General features: G+C 42.1%; 1 protein-coding gene across 1 annotated transcript in view; it reads left to right on the top strand.

Moving 5' to 3' along the window:
• Positions 1-20637, top strand: part of ART3 (ADP-ribosyltransferase 3 (inactive)) — a 52685-nt gene that overhangs the window by 2517 nt on the left and 29531 nt on the right. The window contains exon 2 of the mRNA XM_064285689.1: positions 18127-18838. Within this exon, the coding sequence (XP_064141759.1) occupies positions 18127-18838 (712 nt within the window). The remainder of the gene's footprint in view (positions 1-18126; positions 18839-20637) is intronic.

Raw genomic sequence — 20637 nt, 5'->3', positions numbered from 1 at the left:
CACCTCACCTGGTCATGATTCTTTACCTGGTGGGATGACACGAGCCTTCATTCCTGAAGGGTCTGGGCCACTAGTAGTCATGTTGGAATTGGGTTGCTGTAGTTTTCCATTGATTTTAATCACAGGACATGGTAGTGTGAAGAGACGCCCTAAGAGATCTCTTGCATTCCAGACATACTCTTCTGGAATATGTAATATCAATCTGATTTCCCCTGGATAATCAGGATCAATCACACCAGCCAATATGGTAACTCTCTTCTTTGCCTATTGCTCCAGAGCCATAGGGAGCCCAAAGTGGCCAGGTGGCATTCTTAACTTCCAGCTCAAAGGAATCAGCAATGTGTCCCCATGACTAAGTAACCAATGCCATAAGTCCATATGTGTCAGACTACTCTGATTACTGCTTTGATTCTACTGTCCATTATGGTAACCATGCCCACCTTGTCTTTGTCACTTGAGTACTGCCACTTGGCCCCTACTACCATGGGGTTCAATCAGCCCCATTGTAGTTAGGTGTCTTAATTCAGTTAGGGCAGTTCCCACTGTCAAATCTGACTTATAAAAATAGCAACTACAGCAGTCTTCAAGGATGTTGGGGCTCCCTTCATAAATTTGCTCCTCACCATTGCGGTAAAAGGTGTGTCCTCTGGGTGCACTCCATGTGTGGGTCTTTGGGTCTAACCTGATAAATCCACTCTAACATGCCAGTTTCCCTAAGCCTTTGGATAACTTCTTCTGCAGTATACCAAGGCAGGTATTTTCGGGTGGGTTCTCTAGAGAAGCAAAACCAGTAAAGGGTATAATATACGTAGAGAGATGAGTTATATCAAGGAAATGGTTCACACAGTTGCAGAGGCTGGAATGTTCCAAGTCCGTTGGTCAGGCTGGAAGCTTCTCCTGGTTCATATAGCCATAGGAACTCGTGAATCCAAGATCAGTGAATGAGACAGCAGGGCTCTTGCTCACAGGCTGTGAAGGCCAATGAATTCCAAGATTGACAGACAAGGCAGCAGGTAAACTGCTAGCTCTAGTCCCAAGAACCAGACATCAGATGAACAGGAGCCAGCTGCAGGATCCAGAGTGAGCAAAAGCCCTCGAGCCTTGCCAGGAAATCCACCTATATTGAATGCAGGCCACACCACAACTCCCTTTCAACTAATTGGCTACTCACAGTGATCCCATCGTGGAAGTGATCACATCATTACACTACATCATAACAGCCAAACCACTGAGAATCATGGGCCAGCCAAGTTGACACACAACCTTAATGATCAGAGCAGGTTTGGTACTTTAACTTGATTTAGTGTAGGCTACCACGTAATCCATGCTTCAGTGACTTGGCAAAATAAACTATTAGATCCTCTCCTAACCTCTTGAGCTGAGATTAACCAAAACCAAAAACCGAACCCATTGCCATTGAGTCAATTCTGACTCATAAGGGACCCTATAGGACAGTGTAGAACTGCCCCATAGGGTTTCCAGGGAGTGGCTGGTGGATTCGAACTGCTGACCTTTTGATTAGCAGCTGAATGCTTAACCACCGTGCCGCCTGGCCTCCAAACGTGTGCTTACTGGGCCCATATCAATAAACCCAGACTGATCCATCTTTGTGTTTCTCGCACCATTATCCCATGCCCTTAATAGCCATTCCCATGCATATTCCCCAGGATTTACAACATACAGGAAAATCACACAATACTGGGAATCCTGGCCCAGCCCAATTGATAAACATACTTTTGGAGGGACATAATTCAATCCATGACAGTGTGTATGTACCACATTTTGTTTATCCATTCATCTGATGATAGGCATTTAGCTTGTTTCTATCTTTTGGCTATTGTGAATAGTGCTGCAATGGACATTGGTATACAAGTCTCTTTTTGAGTCTCTGCTTTCAGGTCTTTTGGGTATGTACCTAGGAGTGAAATTTCTGGGTTGCAGTATAATTTTATGGGGCCCTGGTGGTGCAGCAGTTAAAAATTTGGCTGCTAACCAAAAAGCTGTCAGTTCGAATCCACCAGCCGCTCCTGAGAAACCCTGTGGGGCAATTCTGCTCTGTCCTATAGGGTCACTGAATCAGAATCAACTCAACAGCAATGGGTTTTGTTCTGTTCTTTAATGTAATTTTCACGTGCTCGTTCTCTGAATGTTTCATAGAGAAATTTAACCAATTTTTCCTCTTGATCATTTAGGCCATTTCCACATTTTTTATAATAAGTTTTTGGTAATTAAATTTCCTCAGCATGGATTTTTGTTTCAGTAGATAAATCAGAGGAAGAAAATACATAATCAGCTTGTTCACCTAGCCTTTTGTACCTGTTTGTTAGCGTCGATTGAGTTTTTATCCCTGAATGGTAGTGGCACTTGTGAGCTTTGTCACTGGTCAAGTCACTCACTGTACAGAACACACAATCAGCTGTGGCTTCTAGCCAGAAAGGCTTGATGACTAAAATTAGACATGTAGAGACTGGTTGGAGGCATTGGGAAAAGACAAGAACATATGAGATCAACTCTGATATGATGTGAGGAATGTGGGAGGTGATTTTAGGATATGATGTCTTACACCATGTTGAAGTCTTGAAGATAAATCAAATATTGGTGTCCAGGCTGCAGTCTGGAATGTTCTGTGCTACAGAGGAAAGTGTATTTCTTGGCTAGGAGCCAGCAGTGATTTGATCTCCTGAAGCTCAAATTCCCGTATCAAAGAACTGACCCACAGACCCAGGAGTACAGAAGTCTCAATGACTTCTCTAGCATAATATTCTGTGGCTGGTAATCAAGACAGTTTCTGATGCTGGCACAGTTTTCTCATTTGTAAAATTGTGCCAATGATTGCCTGGCCAATCTTGCATAAGGGTTGTTGTGAAGACCAAATTAAGCTCTTTGAAAAGTTAAAAGTGCTACATAAATGTCAGTGGTCTTCATCAGTGCAAACAGTATCATTCTTAGGAGTAACATAACATATTAGTTAGGAGGACAGACTCTGGACCCATACTGCCTGGGTTCAAATCACAGTCCCAGGCAAGTTACTCAAACTCTCTGTCTTAGTTTCCTCATCCATAAAAAGGGGGTAATAATAGTTTCTACCTCACAGGAGTTGCCATGAGAATTAGATGAATTAATACATGTAAAGCACTTAGTGCCTGGCATGTAGAAAGCACTCTAGAGAAGTGTGTTAGGCTTTAGTGATGGATTGACTACAGGGGGTGACTGAGAAGAAGGGATCTAGGAAAACTTCACAAGTGGATACCCATTAAACCAAACCCATTGCCATCAAGTCGATTCCAACTCATAGTGACCCTACAGGACAGAGTAGAACTGCCCCAAAGGGCCTCTAAGGAATGGCTGCTAGATTCAAATTGCCAACCTTTTGGTTAGCAGCCACATCTTTTAACCACTGAGCCATCAGGGCTCCTCACAAATGGTTAGAGAGTCTTAAATAAAGGTCAGATTGTTAGTGGTGGTGGTTGTAGGTAGTAAGATCACGAGTTTGGTCTTGGACGTGTTACATTTGGAAGTTCTTTGAGAAATTCAAGCGGAGGTATTAAGCTAGGTAGTTGATATATAGATCTGGCACCTACAGGAGAGGTTAGAGGCATTTAGATGATAACTGAAAATGTGGGCATGTATGTACTTGCCTAGGGGTAGCGTTGAGAGTTAGAGAAAATAAGCAGCCCAAGGAACTCCAACATTAAATGGCTAGCTAGAATATGGTATATCTGTAAAGGAGTCTATGAAGAAATATCCCCTTAGTGAAAGTGAAACCTGTTTTGGCAGAGGAATAGGGGTGGGAAAGTAGATTGGAGAGAGTTGAAATGAATGGTAAATGAAACGGAAGTGGCAAGAATAGACATCTCTTTTAGGAAGCTTGTGACGGGGAGAAAAGAAAGAGTGGGAAGGAGATACCTAGAGTAGGATATGGGATCAAGTTTTTGTTCTGTTTTTTTTCCCTCTGTCTCTTACACACACACACTTTAAGGATTACTCATGTGGAACCTGTAGTTTTAACAGCTCCTGGATAAGTGTCTCTATAAAGCCTCCAGCTGAGGTCCCTAAGCAGACTTACGCAACTGTGAACCATGCAAGTATAGACTAGTGGGAAGAGAGGATGGGGTGGGGGACTGTAAAAAGGTGGTGGTAACATTAGAACCTGTCTAACTTCAAGGGGGGATAATGACGAAGGTCAGCCCAAGGCTGATCCCCATGAGGTGGAGGTCAGGCATACCTCCACTCTTCAACGTTTTTACCAGTTCTGACACCAGCTACCCCTCCCATGGCACCCTTTACTTCTCTTCTGGGTTTGATAATCCATTGCAGTGGCCACAGAGAACTCCCAGAACGATACTTACAGTTAAGTGGTTTATTAAGGAAATAATAGGATACAACTCCAGATCAGGTTCACCAGGTTATAACTTGGGATCAGGATCAGGAAGCACGTAGGAAAAGTCTCCCTTCTTAAAATTCTCTAAGTTCGTCTCAGCTGTGCAGGCAAGCGAGCAGGCCCCTGTCTCTGCCATGCAGGCCCCATCTCAGCCATGCAGGCCTCCTCTAGACCCCTTCAGGACAAGCTCTTCTAGGCCCCCTCAGGATAGGCTCCTCTTGGCCCTGCCCTTTGTCCCCATTGACTCTGCCGCAGGGCCTCTTTCAGGCCTGTTGCCACCAGCTCTGCTGCAGGGGCTCTTCCAGGCCTGTCGCTTTCTTCAGTATTATAGCCCTTGACCCATGTTACAGCTCTTTTAGGAAGTTCCTTGCCTCCTTTCGCTCTACTTCTTCTGTCCTGCCTTTCTCCTTTCTGCTTCTTCCTCCTTCCTGTCTGAGGCCATGGGGTTGCCTGCATATGTACACAAACTCTTCATCAGTTTTAAGGCATGGCCCTCCCACCCGGGCCATGAACTGACAATCCCCTTTTGGAAGGCCACAGATACTTCATTTGCGTAGTAGGCTATAGTAACTTCATTTGCATAGTAGTCACTTAATTTGAAAAGTCTATTGAGCAATTCCTGCAAGGTGCATACCACTCACAGGGCAGGCTGCAGCCCAGGACCAGACAAAAAGTATCAAACCAAGTTGTTTACAGTTTACCTAGGAAATGTAACAAACCCTCTGGGGTAGAAAACTAGTGCAAAGTTTAGGGAAAAAATCTCTCAAGCTGTTTTTCCAAAGAACCAAGGCATAAAGGAACTCATTTCAACACAGGCACATTGTCCTTTTACTTGAAGAAACCCATAAAGTGTGTCTTTGTGCAGTGTTGCTTACCCTATTTCTTTGATCCGTAGGCTAGAGCACAGGATTTTTGGATTTTTTTAAATTTTTATTGTGCTTTAAGTGAAAGTTTACAAATCAAGTCAGCCTCTCATACAAAAATTTATGTACACCTTCCTATATACTCCTAATTGCTCTCTCCCTAATGAGACAGCACATTTCTTCCCTCCACTCTCTATTTTCGTGTCCATTCCACCTGCTTCTGACCCCCTCTGCCCTCTCATCTCCCATCCAGACAGGAGCTGTCCATGTAGTCTCACATATCTACTTGATTCAAGAAGCTTACTCTTCACCAGTATCGTTTTCTATCCCAGAGTCCAGTCCAATCCCTGTCTGAAGAGTTGGCTTTGGGAATGGTTCCTGTCTTGGGCTGGCAGAAGGTCTGGGGACCATGGCCTCCGGGGTCCTTCTAGTCTCAGTCAGACCATTAAGTCTGGTCTTCTTACGAGAATTTGGGGACTGTATCCCACTGCTTTCCTGCTCCCTCAGGGGTTCTCTATTGTGTTCCCTGTCAGGGCAGTCATGGGTTATAGACGGGCACCATGTAGTTCTTCTGGTCTCAGGCTGATGTAGTCTCTGGTTTATGTGGCCCTTTCTGTCTCTTGGGCTCATAATTACCTTATGTCTTTGGTATTCTTCATTCTCCTTTGCTCCAGGTGGGTTGAGACCAATTGATGCATCTCAGATGGCCGCTTGCTAGCGTTCAATACCCCAGACACCACTCTCCAAACTGGGATGCAGAATGTTTTCTTAATAGATTTTATTATGCCGATTGATTTAGATGTCCCCTGAAACCATGATACCCAAACCCCCGCCACTGCTACACTGGCCTTCGAAGCATTCAGTTTATTCAGGAGACTTCTTTGCTTTTGGTTTAGTCCAGTTGTAGAGCACAGGATTTTGAATAGTTAATTTACTTAAATATCTTGCCAGGTGCTATGTAAGTGCTTGGGATGCAAAGATAAATATGATTCAAGTCCTGCCCTTAAAGAACTTACAGTATAACAGATATTTCTCTCATGAATTAATAAAAAATAACCACAATTTGTTGAAGGCTTGATATGTGCTAGCCATGGGGCTACAGGCTTTGCACATATTCATTATATAATTTAATTCTCACAGAAATCTGCAATGTAGATATTGTTTCCCCCCTTATTCTCATTCTTAGTTGAGAAAAATTCAGGCTTAGAGAGGACAGAGAACTGTCCCATATGTAATTAGGACCTAATTAGTAATGGATATGGGATTTGATCCTGTTGCTGTCCCTGTTAGGTGCCTTCGAGTCGATTCCAACTCATAGCGACCATATGCACAACAGAACGAAACACTGCCCGGTCCTGTGCCATCCTTACAATCGTTGTTATGCTTGAGCTCATTGTTGCAGCCACTGTGTCAATCCACCTCTTTGAGGGTCTTCCTCTTTTCCGCTGACCCTGTACTTTGCCAAGCATGATGTCCTTCTCCAGGGACTGATCCCCCCGACAACATGTCCAAAGTATGTAAGATGCAGTCTCGCCATCCTTTCCTCCAAGGAGTATTCTGGTTGTACTTCTTCCAAGACAGATTTGTTCAGTCTTTTGGCAGTCCATGGTATATTCAATATTCTTTGCCAACACCACAATTCAAAGGCGTCAGTTCTTCTTCGTCTTCCTTATTCATTGTCCAGCTTTCATATGCATATGATGCAATTGAAAATACCATGGCTTGGGTCAGGTGCACCTTAGTCTTCAAGGTGACATTTTTGCTCTTCAACACTTCGAAGAGGTCCTTTGCAGCAGATTTACGCAGTGCAATGCGTCTTTTGATTTCTTGACTGCTGCTTCCATGGCTGTTGATTGTGGATCCAAGTAAAATGAAATCCTTGACAACTTCAATCTTTTCTCCGTTTATCATGATGTTGCTCATTGGTCCAGTTGTGAGGATTTTTGTTTTCTTTATGTTGAGGTGTAATCCATACTGAAGGCTGTGGTCTTTGATCTTCATTAGTAAGTGCTTCAAGTCCTCCTCACTTTCAGCAAGCAAGATTGTGTTATCTGCATAACGCAGGCTGTTAAGGAGTCTTCCTCCAATCCTGATGCTCCGTTCTTCTTTATATAGTCCAGCTTCTTGTATTAATTTGCTCACCTTACAGATTGAATAGGTATGGTGAAAGAATACAACCCTGATGCCCACCTTTCGTGACTTTCATCCAATCAGTATCCCCTTGTTCTGTCCGAACAACTGCCTCTTGATCTGTGTAAAGGCTCCTCATGAGCACAGTTAAGTGTTCTGGAATTCCCATTCTTCGCACTGTTATCCATAATTTGTTATGATTCACACAGTCGAATGCCTTTGCATAGTCAATAAAACACAGGTAGACACCCTTCTGGTATTCTCTGCTTTCAGCCAAGATCCATCCGAAATCAGCAATGATATCCCTGGTTCCACGTCCTCTTCTGAAACCGGCCTGAATTTCTGGCAGTTCCCTGTCGATATACTGCTGCATCCATTTTTGAATGATCTTCAGCAAAATTTTGCTTGCTTGTGATATTAATGATATTGTTCTATAATGTCCACATTCGGTTGGATCGCCTTTCTTGGGAATAGGCATAAATATGCATCTGTTCCAGTCAGTTGGCCAGGAAGCTGCCTTCCATATTTCTTGGCATAGATGAGTGCACACCTGCAGCACTGTATCTGTTTGTTGAAACATCTGAATTGATATTCCATCAATTCCTGGAGCCTTTTTTTTTTGGCAGTGCCTTCAGAGCAGCTTGGACTTTATCCTTCAGTACCATCAGTTCCTGATCATATGCCACCTCTTGAAATATCTGAACATTGACTAATTCTTTGTGGTATAATGGCTCTGTGTATTCCTTCCATCTTCTTTTGTTGCTTCCTGCATCGTTTAATATTTTCCTCATAGAATCTTTCACTGTTGCAACTCAAGGCTTGAATTTTTTCTTCAGTTCCTTCAGCTTGAGAAACGCTGAGTGTGTTCTTCCCTTTTGGTTTTCCTTCTCCAGCTCTTTGCATGTGTCATTATAATACTTTGTCTTCTTGAGACGCCCTTTGAAATCTTCTGTTCAGTTCTTTTACTTCATCAATTCTTCTTTTGCTTTAGCTGCTCGATGTTCGAGAGCAAGTTTCAGAGTCTCCTCTGACATTCACTGTGGTCTTTTCTTTCTTATCTGTCTTTGCAGTGACTTCTTGGTTTCTTCATGGATGATGTCCCTGATGTCATTCCACAACTTGTCTGGTCTTCAGTCACTAGTGTTCAGTACGTCAAATCTTCCTTGAGATAGTCTCTAAATTCAGGTGGGATGTACTCAAGGTCATATTTTGGCTCTCGTGGACTTGCTCTGATTTTCTTCGCTTTCAGCTTGAACTTGCATATGAGCAATTGATGGTCTGTTCCACAGTCGGCCCCTGGCCTTCTTCTGACTGATGACATTGAGCTTTTCCATCGTCTCTTTCCACAGATGTAGTCAATTTGATTTCTGTGTGTTCCATCTGGCGAGGTCCCTGTGTATAGTCGCTGTTTATGTTGGCGAAAGAAGGTATTTGCAATGAAGAAGTCGTTGGTCTTGTAAAATTCTATCATTCGATCTCCAGCATTGTTTCTATCACCAAGGCCATATTTTCCAACTACTGATCCTTCTTTGTTTCCAACTTTCGCATTCCAATCGCCAGTAATTATCAACGCATCTTGATTCCATGTTTGATCAATTTCAGACTGTAGCAGCTGATAAAAATCTATTTCTTCATCTCTGGCCCTAGTGATTGGTGCGTAAATTTCAATAATAGTCGTATTAACTGGTCTTCCTTGTAGGCGTATGGATATTATCCTATCACGGACAGCGTTGTACTTCAGGATAGATCTTGAAACGTTCTTTTTGACGATGAATGCAGCACCGTTCCTCTTCAAGTTGTCATTCCCAGCAGGTAGACTATATGATTGTCCAATTCACAGTGGCCAATACCAGTCCATTTCAGCTCACTAATGCCTAGGATATCGATGTTTATGCGTTCCATTTCATTATTGACAGTTTCCAATTTTCCTAGATTCATACTTCATACATTCCAGGTTCTGATTATTAATGGATGTTTGCAGCTGTTTCTTCTCATCTCGAGTCGTGCCACATCAGCGAATGAAGGTCCCGAAGGCTTTACTCCATCCACGTCATTCAGGTTGACTCTACTTTGAGGAGGCAGCTCTTCCCCAGTCATCTTTTGAGTGCCTTCCAACCTGGGGGGCTCATCTTCCAGCACTATATCAGACAATGTTCTGCCGCTCTTCATAAGGTTTTCACTGGCTAATTCTTTTCAGGAGTAGACTGCCAGGTCCTTCATCCTAGTCTGTCTTAGTCTGGAAGCTCAGCTGAAACTGTCCTCCATGGGTGACCCTGCTGGTATGTGAATACAGGTGGCATAGCTTCCAGCATCACAGCAACACACAAGCCCCCGCAGTACGACAAACTGACAGGCATGTCCAACTTCAAGCCAATGTTAATTACATTATATCACCTTGCTTCTTATGGTATATGTATATGTATCATTTAGAGATATGTTAGGCCTTTTTCAGTTTATATGACAGAAACACAATTCAAACTAGCTTGAGCAAATAGCGTATTTATTAATTCTTTTTTTTTTAATTAATTTTTATTAAGCTTCAAGTGAACATTTACCGTTCCAATCAGTCTGTCACATGTAAGTTTACATACATCTTACTCCCTTCTCCCACTTGCTCTCCCCCTATTGAGTCAGCCCTTTCAGTCTCTCGTTTCGTGCCAATTTTGCCGTCTTCCCTCTTTCTCTATCTTCCCATCCCCCCTCCAGTCAAGAGTTGCCAACACACTCTCCAGTGTCCACCTGAGTTAATTAGCTCACTCTTCATCAGCATCTCTCTTCCCCCCGCTGACCAGTCCTTTTCATGCCTGATGAGTTGTCTTCGGGGATGGTTCCTGTCCTGTGCCATCAGAAGGTCTGGGGAGCATTGTCTCCGGGATTCCTCTAGTCGCAGTCATACCATTAAGTATGGTCTTTTTATGAGAATTTGGGGTCTGCATCCCATTGGTCTCCTGCTCCCTCAGGAGTTGTCTGTTGTGCTCCCTGACAGGGCAGACATCGATTGTGGCCGGGCACCAACCATTTCCTCTGGTCTCAGGGTAATGTAGGTCTCTGGTTCATGTTGCCCTTTCTGTCTCTTGGGTTCTTAGTTGTCGTGTGACCTTGGTGTTCTTCCTTTGCCTTTGCTCCAGGTGGGTTGAGACCAATTGATGTATCTTAGATGGCCGCTTGTTGGCATTTAGGACCCCAGACGCCACATTTCAAAGTGGGATGCAGAATGTTTTCATAATAGAATTGTTTTGCCCATTGACTTAGAAGTCCCTTCAAACCATGTTCCCCAGACTCCAGCCCCTGCTCTGCTGACCTTTGAAGCTTTCATTTTATCCCGGAAACCTCTTTGCTTTTAGTCCAGTCCAATTAGACTGACCTTCCTTGTATTGAGTGTTGTCTTTCCCTTCACCCAAAGCAGTTCTTATACTGATTGATCAATAAAAAACCCTCTCCCTCCCTCCCTCCCTCCCTCCCCCCTTTGTAACCACAAAAGTATGTGTTCTTCTCCTTTTTTTCTATTTCTCAAGATCTTATAATAGAGGTCTTATACAATATTTGTCCTTTTGCCTCTGACTCATTTCACTCAGCATAATGCCTTCCAGATTCCTCCATGTTATGAAATGTTTCAGAGATTCGTCACTGTTCTTTATCGATGCGTAGTATTCCATTGTGTGAATATACCACAATTTATTTACCCATTCATCCGTTGACGGACACCTTGGTTGCTTCCAGCTTTTTGCTATTGTAAACAGAGCTGCAATAAACATGGATGTGCATATATCTGTTTGTGTGAAGGCTCTTGTATCTCTAGGGTATATTCCGAGGAGTGGGATTTCTGGGTTGTATGGTAGTTCTATTTCTAACTGTTTAAGATAACGCCAGATAGATTTCCAAAGTGGTTGTACCATTTTACATTCCCACCAGCAGTGTATGAGAGTTCCAATCTCTCCGCAGCATCTCCAACATTTATTATTTTGTGTTTTTTGGATTAATGCCAGCCTTGCTGGTGTGAGATGGAATCTCATGGTAGTTTTAATTTGCATTTCTCTAATGGCTAATGATCGAGAGCATTTTCTCATGTATCTGTTGGCTGCCTGAATATCTTCTTTAGTGAAATGTGTGTTCATATCCTTTGCCCACTTCTTGATTGGGTTGTTTGTCTTTTTGTGGTTGAGTTTTGACAGAATCATGTAGATTTTAGAGATCAGGCGCTGGTCTGAGATGTCATAGCTGAATATTCTCTCCCAGTCTGTAGGTGGTCTTTTTACTCTTTTGGTGAAGTCTTTAGATGAGCATAGGTGTTTGATTTTTAGGAGCTCCCAGTTATCGGGTTTCTCTTCATCATTTTTGGTAATGTTTTGTATTCTGTTTATACCTTGTATTAGGGCTCCTAGGGTTGTCCCAATTTTTTCTTCCATGATCTTTATCGTTTTAGTCTTTATGTTTAGGTCTTTGATCCACTTGGAGTTAGTTTTTGTGCATGGTGTGAGGTATGGGTCCTGTTTCATTCTTTTGCAAATGGATATCCAGTTATGCCAGCACCATTTGTTAAAAAGACTATCATTTCCCCAATTGACTGACACTGGTCCTTTGTCAAATATCAGCTGCTCATACATGGATGGATTTATATCTGGGTTCTCAATTCTGTTCCATTGGTCTATGTGCCTGTTGTTGTACCAGTACCAGGCTGTTTTGACTACTGTGGCTGTATAATAGGTTCTGAAATCAGGTAGAGTGAGGCCTCCCACTTTCTTCTTTTTCAGTAATGCTGTACTTATCCGGGGGTTCTTTCCCTTCCATATGAAATTAGTGATTTGTTTCTCTATCCCCTTAAAATATGACATTGGTATTTGGATTGGAAGTGCGTTAAATGTATAGATGGCTTTTGGTAGAATAGACATTTTTACTATGTTAAGTCTTCCTATCCATGTGCAGAGTATGTTTTTCCACTTAAGTATGTCCTTTTGAATTTCTTGTAGCAGAGTTTTATAGTTTTCTTTGTATAGGTCTTTTACATCCTTGGTAAGATTTATTCCTAAGTGTTTTATCTTCTTGGGGGCTACTGTGAGTGGTATTGATTTGGTTATTTCCTGTTCGGTGTTCTTTTTGTTGACGTAGAGGAATCCAAGTGATTTTTGTATGTTTATTTTATAACCAGAGACTCTTCCAAACTCTTCTATTAGTTTCAGTAGTTTTCTGGAGGATTCCTTAGGGTTTTCCATGTATACGATCATGTCATCTGCAAATAGTGATAGCTTTACTTCCTCCTTGCCAATCTGGATACCCTTTATTTCTTTGTCTAGCCTAATTGCCCTGGCTAGGACTTCAAGTACAATGTTGAATAAGAGCGGTGATAAAGGGCATCCTTGTCTGGCTCCCGTTCTCAAGGGAAATGCTTTCAGGTTCTCTCCATTTAGAGTGGTATTGCCCGTTGGCTTTGCATAGATGCCCTTTATTATGTTGAGGAATTTTCCTTCAATTCCTATTTTGGTAAGAGTTTTTATCATAAATGGGTGTTGAACTTTGTCAAATGCCTTTTCTGCATCTATTGATAAGATCATGTGGTTTTTATCTTTTGTTTTATTTATGTGATGGATTACATTAATGGTTTTTCTGATATTAAACCAGCCTTGCATACCTGGTATAAATCCCACTTGATCAGGGTGGATTATTTTTTTGATGTGTTGTTGGATTCTATTGGCTAGAATTTTGTTGAGGATTTTTGCATCTATGTTCATGAGGGATATAGGTCTATAATTTTCTTTTTTTGTAATGTCTTTACCTGGTTTTGGTATCAGGGAGATGGTAGCTTCATAGAATGAGTTGGGTAGTATTCTGTCTTTTTCTATGTTTTGAAATACCTTCAGTAGTAGTGGTGTTAAGTCTTCTCTGAAGATTTGGTAGAACTCTGCAGTGAAGCCGTCTGGGCCAGGACTTTTTTTTGTTGGAAGTTTTTTGATTACCGTTTCAATCTCTTTTTTTGTTATGGGTCTATTTAGTTGTTCTACTTCTGAATGTGTTAGTTTAGGTAGGTAGTATTTTTCCAAGAATTTATCCATTTCTTCTAGGTTTTCAAATTTGTTAGAGTACAATTTTTCGTAGTAATCTGAAATGATTCTTTTAATTTCATTTGGCTCTGTTGTGATGTGGTCCTTCTCATTTCTTATTCGGGTTATTTGTTTCCTTTCCTGTTTTTCTTTAGTCAGTCTAGCCAATGGTTTATCAATTTTGTTAATTTTTTCAAAGAACCAGCTTTTGGCCTTGTTAATTCTTTCAGTTGTTTTTCTGTTCTCTAATTCATTTAGTTCCGCTCTAATTTTTATTATTTGTTTTCTTCTGGTGCCTGATGGGTTCTTTTGTTGCTCACTTTCTATTTGTTCAAGTTGTCGGGACAGTTCTCTGATTTTGGCTCTTACTTCTTTTTGTATGTGTGCATTTATCGATATAAATTGGCCTCTGAGCACTGCTTTTGCTGTGTCCCAGAGGTTTTGATAGGAAGTATTTTCATTCTCGTTGCTTTCTAAGAATTTCCTTATTCCCTCCTTGATGTCTTGTATAACCCAGTCTTTGTTCAGGAGGGTATTGTTCATTTTCCAAGTATTTGATTTCTTTTCCCTAGTTTTTCTGTTATTGATTTCTAGCTTCATTGCCTTGTGGTCTGAGAAGATGCTTTGTAATATTTCGATGTTTTGGATTCTGCAAAGATTTGTTTTATGACCTAATATGTGGTCTATTCTAGAGAATGTTCCATGTGCACTAGAAAAAAAAGTATATTTTTCAGCAGTTGGGTGGAGAGTTCTGTATAAGTGAATGAGGTCAAGTTGGTTGATTGTTGTCAGTAGGTCTTCCGTGTCTCTATTGAGCTTCTTACTGGATGTCCTGTCCTTCTCCAAAAGTGGTGTGTTGAAGTCTCCTACTATAAATGTGGAGGTGTCTATCTCACTTTTCAATTCTGTTAAAGTTTGATTTATGTGTCTTGCAGCCCTGTCATTGGGTGCATAAATATTTAATATGGTTATGTCTTCCTGATCAATTGTCCCTTTTATCATTGTATAGTGTCCTTCTTTATCCTTTGTGGCGGATTTAAGTCTAAAGTCTATTTTGTCAGAAATTAATATTGCTACTCCTCTTCTTTTTTGCTTATTATTTGCTTGATATATTTTTTTCCATCCTTTGAGTTTTAGTTTGTTTGTGTCTCTAAGTCTAAGGTGTGTCTCTTGTAGGCAGCATATAGATGGATCGTGTTTCTTTATCCAGTCCATGACTCTCTGTCTCTTTATTGGTGCATTTAGTCCATTTACATTCAGCGTAATTATAGATAAATAAGTTTTTAGTGCTGTCATTTTGATGCCTTTTCATGTGAGTTGTTGGCCATTTCACTTTTCCATATACTTTTTTGTGCTGAGACGTTTTTCTTAGTAGCTTGTGAGATCCTCATTTTCATAATGTTTAACTTTATGTTAGTTGAGTCATTACGTTTTTCTTGGCTTTTTTCTTGAGTTATGGAATTGATATTCCTTTTTGTGGTTACCTTATTATTTACCCCTATTTTTCTAAGTAAAAACCTAACTTGTATCGTTCTATATCGCCTTGTATCACTCTCCATCTGGCAGTTCAATGCCTCCTATATTTAGTCCCTCTTTTTGATTATTGTGATCGTTTATCTATTGGTTTCCATGATTCCCTGTTATGTGTATTATTTTGTTTATTTATTTTTTAGAATTAATCGTAATTTGTTTGTTTTTGTGCTTTCCCTATTTGAGTTGCATTGATATCAGGACGTTCTGTTTTGTGACCTTGTATTGTGCTGGTACCTGATATTATTGGTCATCAGGCCGAACAATCTCCTTTAGCATTTCTTGCAGTCTTGGTTTAGTTTTTGCAAATTCTCTAAACTTGTGTTTATCTGTAAATATCTTAATTTCTCCTTCATATTTCAGAGAGAGTTTTGCTGGTATACGATCCTTGGTTGGCAGTTTTTCTCCTTCAGTGCTCTGTATACGTCGTCCCATTCCCTTCTTGCCTGCATGGTTTCTGCTGAGTAGTCTGAACTTATTCTTATTGATTCTCCCTTGAAGAAAACCTTTCTTTTCTCCCTGGCTGCTTTTAAAATTTTCTGTTTGTCTTTGTTTTTGGCAAGTTTGATGATAATATGTCTTGGTGTTTTTCTTTTTGGATCAGTCTTAAATGGGGTTCGATGAGCATCTTGGATGGATATCCTTTCGTCTTTCATGATGTCAGGGAAGTTTTGTGTCAGGAGTTCTTCAACTATTTTCTCTGTGTTTTCTGTCCCCCCTCCCTGTTCTGGGACTCCAGTCACTCGCAAGTTATCCTTCTTGATAGAGTCCCACATGATTCTTGATAGAGTCCCACATGATTCTTAGGGTTTCTTCATTTTTTTTAATTCTTTTATCTGATTTTTTTCCAGCTATGTTGGTGTCGATTCCCTGGTCCTCCAGACGTCCCAGTCTACATTCTGATTGCTCGAGTCTGCTCCTCTGACTTCCTATTGCGTTGTCTAATTCTGTAATTTTATTGTTAATCTTGTGGATTTCTACATGCTGTCTCTCTATGGATTCTTGCAACTTATTAATTTTTCCACTATGTTCTTGAATAATCTTTTTGAGTTCTTCAACAGTTTTATCAGTGTGTTCCTTGGCTTTTTCTGCCGTTAGCCTAATTTCATTTGTGATGTCTTTAAGCATTCTGTAAATTAGTTTTTTATATTCTGTATCTGATAATTCCAGGATTGTATCTTCATTTGGGAAAGATTTTGATTCTTTCGTTTGGGGGGTTGGAGAAGCTGTCATGGTCTGTTTCTTTATGTGGTTTGACATGGACTTCTGTCTCCGAGCCATCACTGGGAAACTAGTTTTTCCAGGTAATCAGCTAAAAAAAATGCAGTTAGATCCCTATCTGAATTCTCCCTCTGGCTTAGGGTATTCGGATGTTAATGGAGCCTCCTGGGGAGGGTGGGGGAGGGATCAGAGAGCTAGGAGTGTAGCACCTCAGAGTATAGAGCTGATCCCCGCTTTCACGCTCCGCCCCCGTCCGCCAAAATCCCGGCGGGACGGCTCCCCGGCTTGGATGCTGCTCTCCCCGCTCCAAGACCCGTCACTTCCTCTCGGGGACTTCTCCCTCCGGTGCACCGCACTGCTCGCGTGAACTGGGTGGGCGTCGCCCTCACGAACAGCTGGGCCCGCCCCCGGGGTCTATTCAAGGGAACGCTGTCACGCCCCGCCCGCTCTCGCCAAAATCCCAGCAGGACGGCTCCCCGGCTGGGACGCTGCTCTCCCCGCTCCGAGACCAGTCACTTCCTCCCGGGGACTTCTCCCTCCGGTGCACCACACCGCTCGCACAAACTAGGTGGACGTCACCCGCACGAACGGCTGGGCCCGTCCCCGGGGTCGCTTTAGGGAAATATAGCTGATCCCCACGCTCGCGCAACGCCCGCTTCCCGCCAAACTCCCGGCGGGATGGCTCCCCGGCTGGGACGCTGTTCTCCCTGCTCCAAGATCAGTCACTGCCTCCTGGGTGCTTCTCCCACTGCCTGTGCCGCTACGCCGCCCGCGCCAACCAGCTAGGCTCTCTCCTGGGATGAGTTCGGGGGGTAGGGCTGGGCCCCTTGTCTGTGCCGTCTGCCCCCCTGGGCTCTGCCCCAGCCCGGGCTCCGAAGGTCACCTGCCTGGTACGCTGGCTCCTGGTTCTGCAAACGATCGCTGTCTGCCCATATTTGTTCGTTCTCCGTCTCTAAGTCTGTGTTTGTTGTTCAGAGTTCGTAGATTGTTATGGTTGTGATCGATTCACTTGTTTTTCCGAGTCTTTGTTGCAAGAGGGATCCGCGGTAGCGTCCACCTAGTCCGCCATCTTGGCCCCGCCTCTCCGGTATTTATTAATTCTTATGACTGTGGAAGAAATTCCAGGGTAAAATGAGGTCTTCAGGTAATGTTATTGAGGCCTTATCTGCAGCCCTTTCTCTGTTGGCTTCATTTTCAGATAGGATTCTCCATGGGACCAAAAGGGTAAATGTTAGCATCCTCCTTACAGCTTAAGATTTTAGAAGAAGATTTTTTTCTGAGAGTGCTCTAATTACTAGGCCTGGATCACCTGCTTATTTTGGGGGCTGAAAATGCAGAATCAGTTCTGCCTAAACCACATGGACAAGAGAGGTAGTGTCCTCAAAGGAAAGGGGGTGATACTTGTCAGTGTGTATTTATTTATCACTTACAGTATTTTTCACATAACTAAACACTCATTGCCATCAAGTCGGTTCTGACTTATAGTGACCCTATAGGACAAAGTCAAACTGCCCTGTAGAGTTTCCGAGGAGTGGCTGGTGGATTTTAATCGCTGACCTTTTGGTTAGCAGCCCAGCTCTTTACCACTGCGATTCTCCCAAGAGTCTGAAGGGGTTGAAGAGCTATAGCTAAGAATGTTGTTCAGAGCCAGGACAGCTACCCAGTTCTTCAGTTTCACACTCATTGTTCATTTCTCTGCACCACAGTGTTCAATGTGAGTTACAGGCACAAGTCTACTCATACACCTCATCCACTAACATTTACTCTTTCACACAATTATGTACAACTGAGTAAAGTTATTAATAGCAACAAAGTATACTTCCTATGTAAAAACATATCCAAAGTTAGTTATAAATAAGGAAAGGTTCTTGGTTGGGGATAAAAGAGTGGGGGAAAGTAATGTGAGAGAAAATGATATACACCAAATATCTCATTTCAGGAGTATTAATTTCCTTTCTTTTCAAAGGTGAAGGCTGAAATATTAGACATGGCAGATAATGCATTTGATGATGAATACCTGGAATGCACTGACAGGATGGAGATCAGATATGTTCCCCAACTACTCAAGGAGGAAATAGCAAGCCATCAGCTCTTGGAGACTGTGTGGGAAAATGCAAAAGCCAAATGGGAAGCTCAGAAGACTCAGCTCTTTCTCCCTATGAATTTTAAGGATAACCATGGAATAGCCCTGACGGCGTATATTTCTCAAGCTCAAGAGCAAACTCCCTTTTATCACATGTTCAATGAAGCTGTAAAGATGGCTGGCCAATCTCGAGAAGATTATATCTATAGTTTCCAGTTCAAAGCTTTTCATTTTTACCTGACAAGAGCCCTGCAGCTGCTGAGACAACCTTGTGAGGATACCTACAAAAATGTGGTGTATAGTACAAGCCAGGGTACTTCATTTCTGTTTGGAGGACTAAACCAAGCCAGGTTTGGCCGTTTCACCTTGGCGTATTCAGCTGTACCTGAGGCTGTGAATGACCAGCATAGCCTGCTAACCATCAACACATGCTTTGGAGTTTCCATTGAAATTTTTTTGGATAAAGAAAATGAAAGAATTGTTTTAATACCTCTGAATGAGGTATTTCACATTTCACAGGAAGAGGCTGGCAATAGCCTTATCCTTCAAAGCACAAACAAGACCTGCAGCCATTATGAGTGTGCATTTCTAGGTGGTAAGTGTCTCTGTTCTCTTCATGCTTATTTGGGAGTGAAGGGATGGGATTCGTAGGCACAGAGGGTGCGGTCAGGTAAGGAGAGTGAGAGATATTTGAAAGGACTAATAACATTGGTGGTTTCCAGTCTTACTCCTTTCACATTGCCAGTTTCTTTTTCAGTAATTTCGTTTTATCAAAATAATGCATTTACAGAGTAAAAAAATAGTACTGTAAAACCAAAACCAAACCAGTTGCTGTCAAGTCGACTCCAACTCATGAAGCCCCAATGTGTGTCACATAGAACTGTGCTCCACAGAGTTTTCAAAGGCTGATGTTTTTTTTAATTGTGCTTTACATAAAGGTTTACAGAGCAAATTAGTTTCTTATTAAACAATTAATACAAATATTGTTTTGTGACACTGGTTGCGAACCCCGTGACATGTCAATGCTTTCACCTTCTGTACCTTGGTTTCCCCATAACCAGCTTTCTTCTCCCCCCGCTGCCTTCTTGCCTTTGTCCCTGGGTTGATGTACCCATTTAGTGTTGTTTCGTCTTATGGGCCTGTCTAAACTGTGGCAGAAGGGTGAACCTCAGAGTGACTTCAGTACTGAGCTAAAGTGGTGTCTAGGGGCCATATTCTTGGGGTTTCTCCAGCCTGTCAGATCAGTAAGTCTGGTCTTTTTTTGTGAGTTAGAATTTTGTTCTACATTTATCTTCAGCTCTGTCTGGAACCATGTATTGTGATCCCTGTCAGAGCAGTTGGTGGTGGTAACCAGGCACCATCTGGTTGTTCTGGGCTCAGTCTGGTGGACACTGTGATAGTTGTGGTCCATTCGTCTTTTGAACTAGTCATTCCCTTGTGTCTTTGCTTTTCTTGATTCCCCTTTGCTCCAGCTGGGATGGGAACAGTAGGTGTATCTTAGATGACAGCTCACAGGCTTTTAAGACCCCAGATGCTACTCACCACAGTCAGATGTAGAACAGCTTCTTTATAAACTGTGTTATGCCAATTGAGTTAGATGTCCCCTGAGACCATGGGCCCCAGCCTTCAGCTCAGTAATTTGGTCCCTCAGGGAGTTTGGCTGTGTCTATGAGGCTTCCATGACCTTACCTTGGACAAGTTGTGCTGGTTTCCCCAGTATTCTGTACTCTTACCCTTCACCAAAGTTACCACCTATCTATTGTCTGTTTAGTGTTTTTTCCTCCCCACCCCTCCCCTCCCTTGTAACCACCAAAAGTTGTTTCTTTTTGTGTATAAACCTTTTCATGAGTTTATGTAGTAGTGGCCTCATACAGTATTTGTCCTTCTGTGATTGACTTATTTCACTCAGCATAATGCCTCCAGATTCATCCGTGTTGTGAGATGTTTCGCAGATTCATCTTCTTTATTGTTGTGTAATGTTCCATTGTGTGTATGTACTGTAGTTTGTTTATTCATTCATCTGTTGATGGGCAGTTAGGTTGTTTCCATCTTTTTGTTATTGTGACTAATGCTGCAGTGAACATGGGTGTGCATATGTCTGTTCATGTGATGGCTCTTATTTCTCTAGGGTATATTCCTAGGAGTGAGATTGCTGGATTGTATGGTATTCCTATTTCTAGGTTTTTAAGTAAGTGCGATATCGTTTTCTAAAATGGTTGTATCATTTTGCATTCCCACCAGCAGAGCATAAGAGTTCCAGTCTCCCTACAGCCTCTCCAACATTTGTTATTTCCTGTTTTTTTGATTAATGCCGGGGTGAGATGATATCTCATTATGGTTTTGATTTGCATTTCACTAATGGCTTTTTTTTTTAATGGCTAGTGATCACGAGCG

The sequence above is a fragment of the Loxodonta africana genome, chromosome 5, assembly GCF_030014295.1.
Source record: "Loxodonta africana isolate mLoxAfr1 chromosome 5, mLoxAfr1.hap2, whole genome shotgun sequence".
NCBI classification, from domain to species: domain Eukaryota; kingdom Metazoa; phylum Chordata; class Mammalia; order Proboscidea; family Elephantidae; genus Loxodonta; species Loxodonta africana.
The sequence above is the reverse complement of the archived record's forward strand: the minus strand, read 5'-3'. Positions and strand labels throughout refer to the sequence as shown.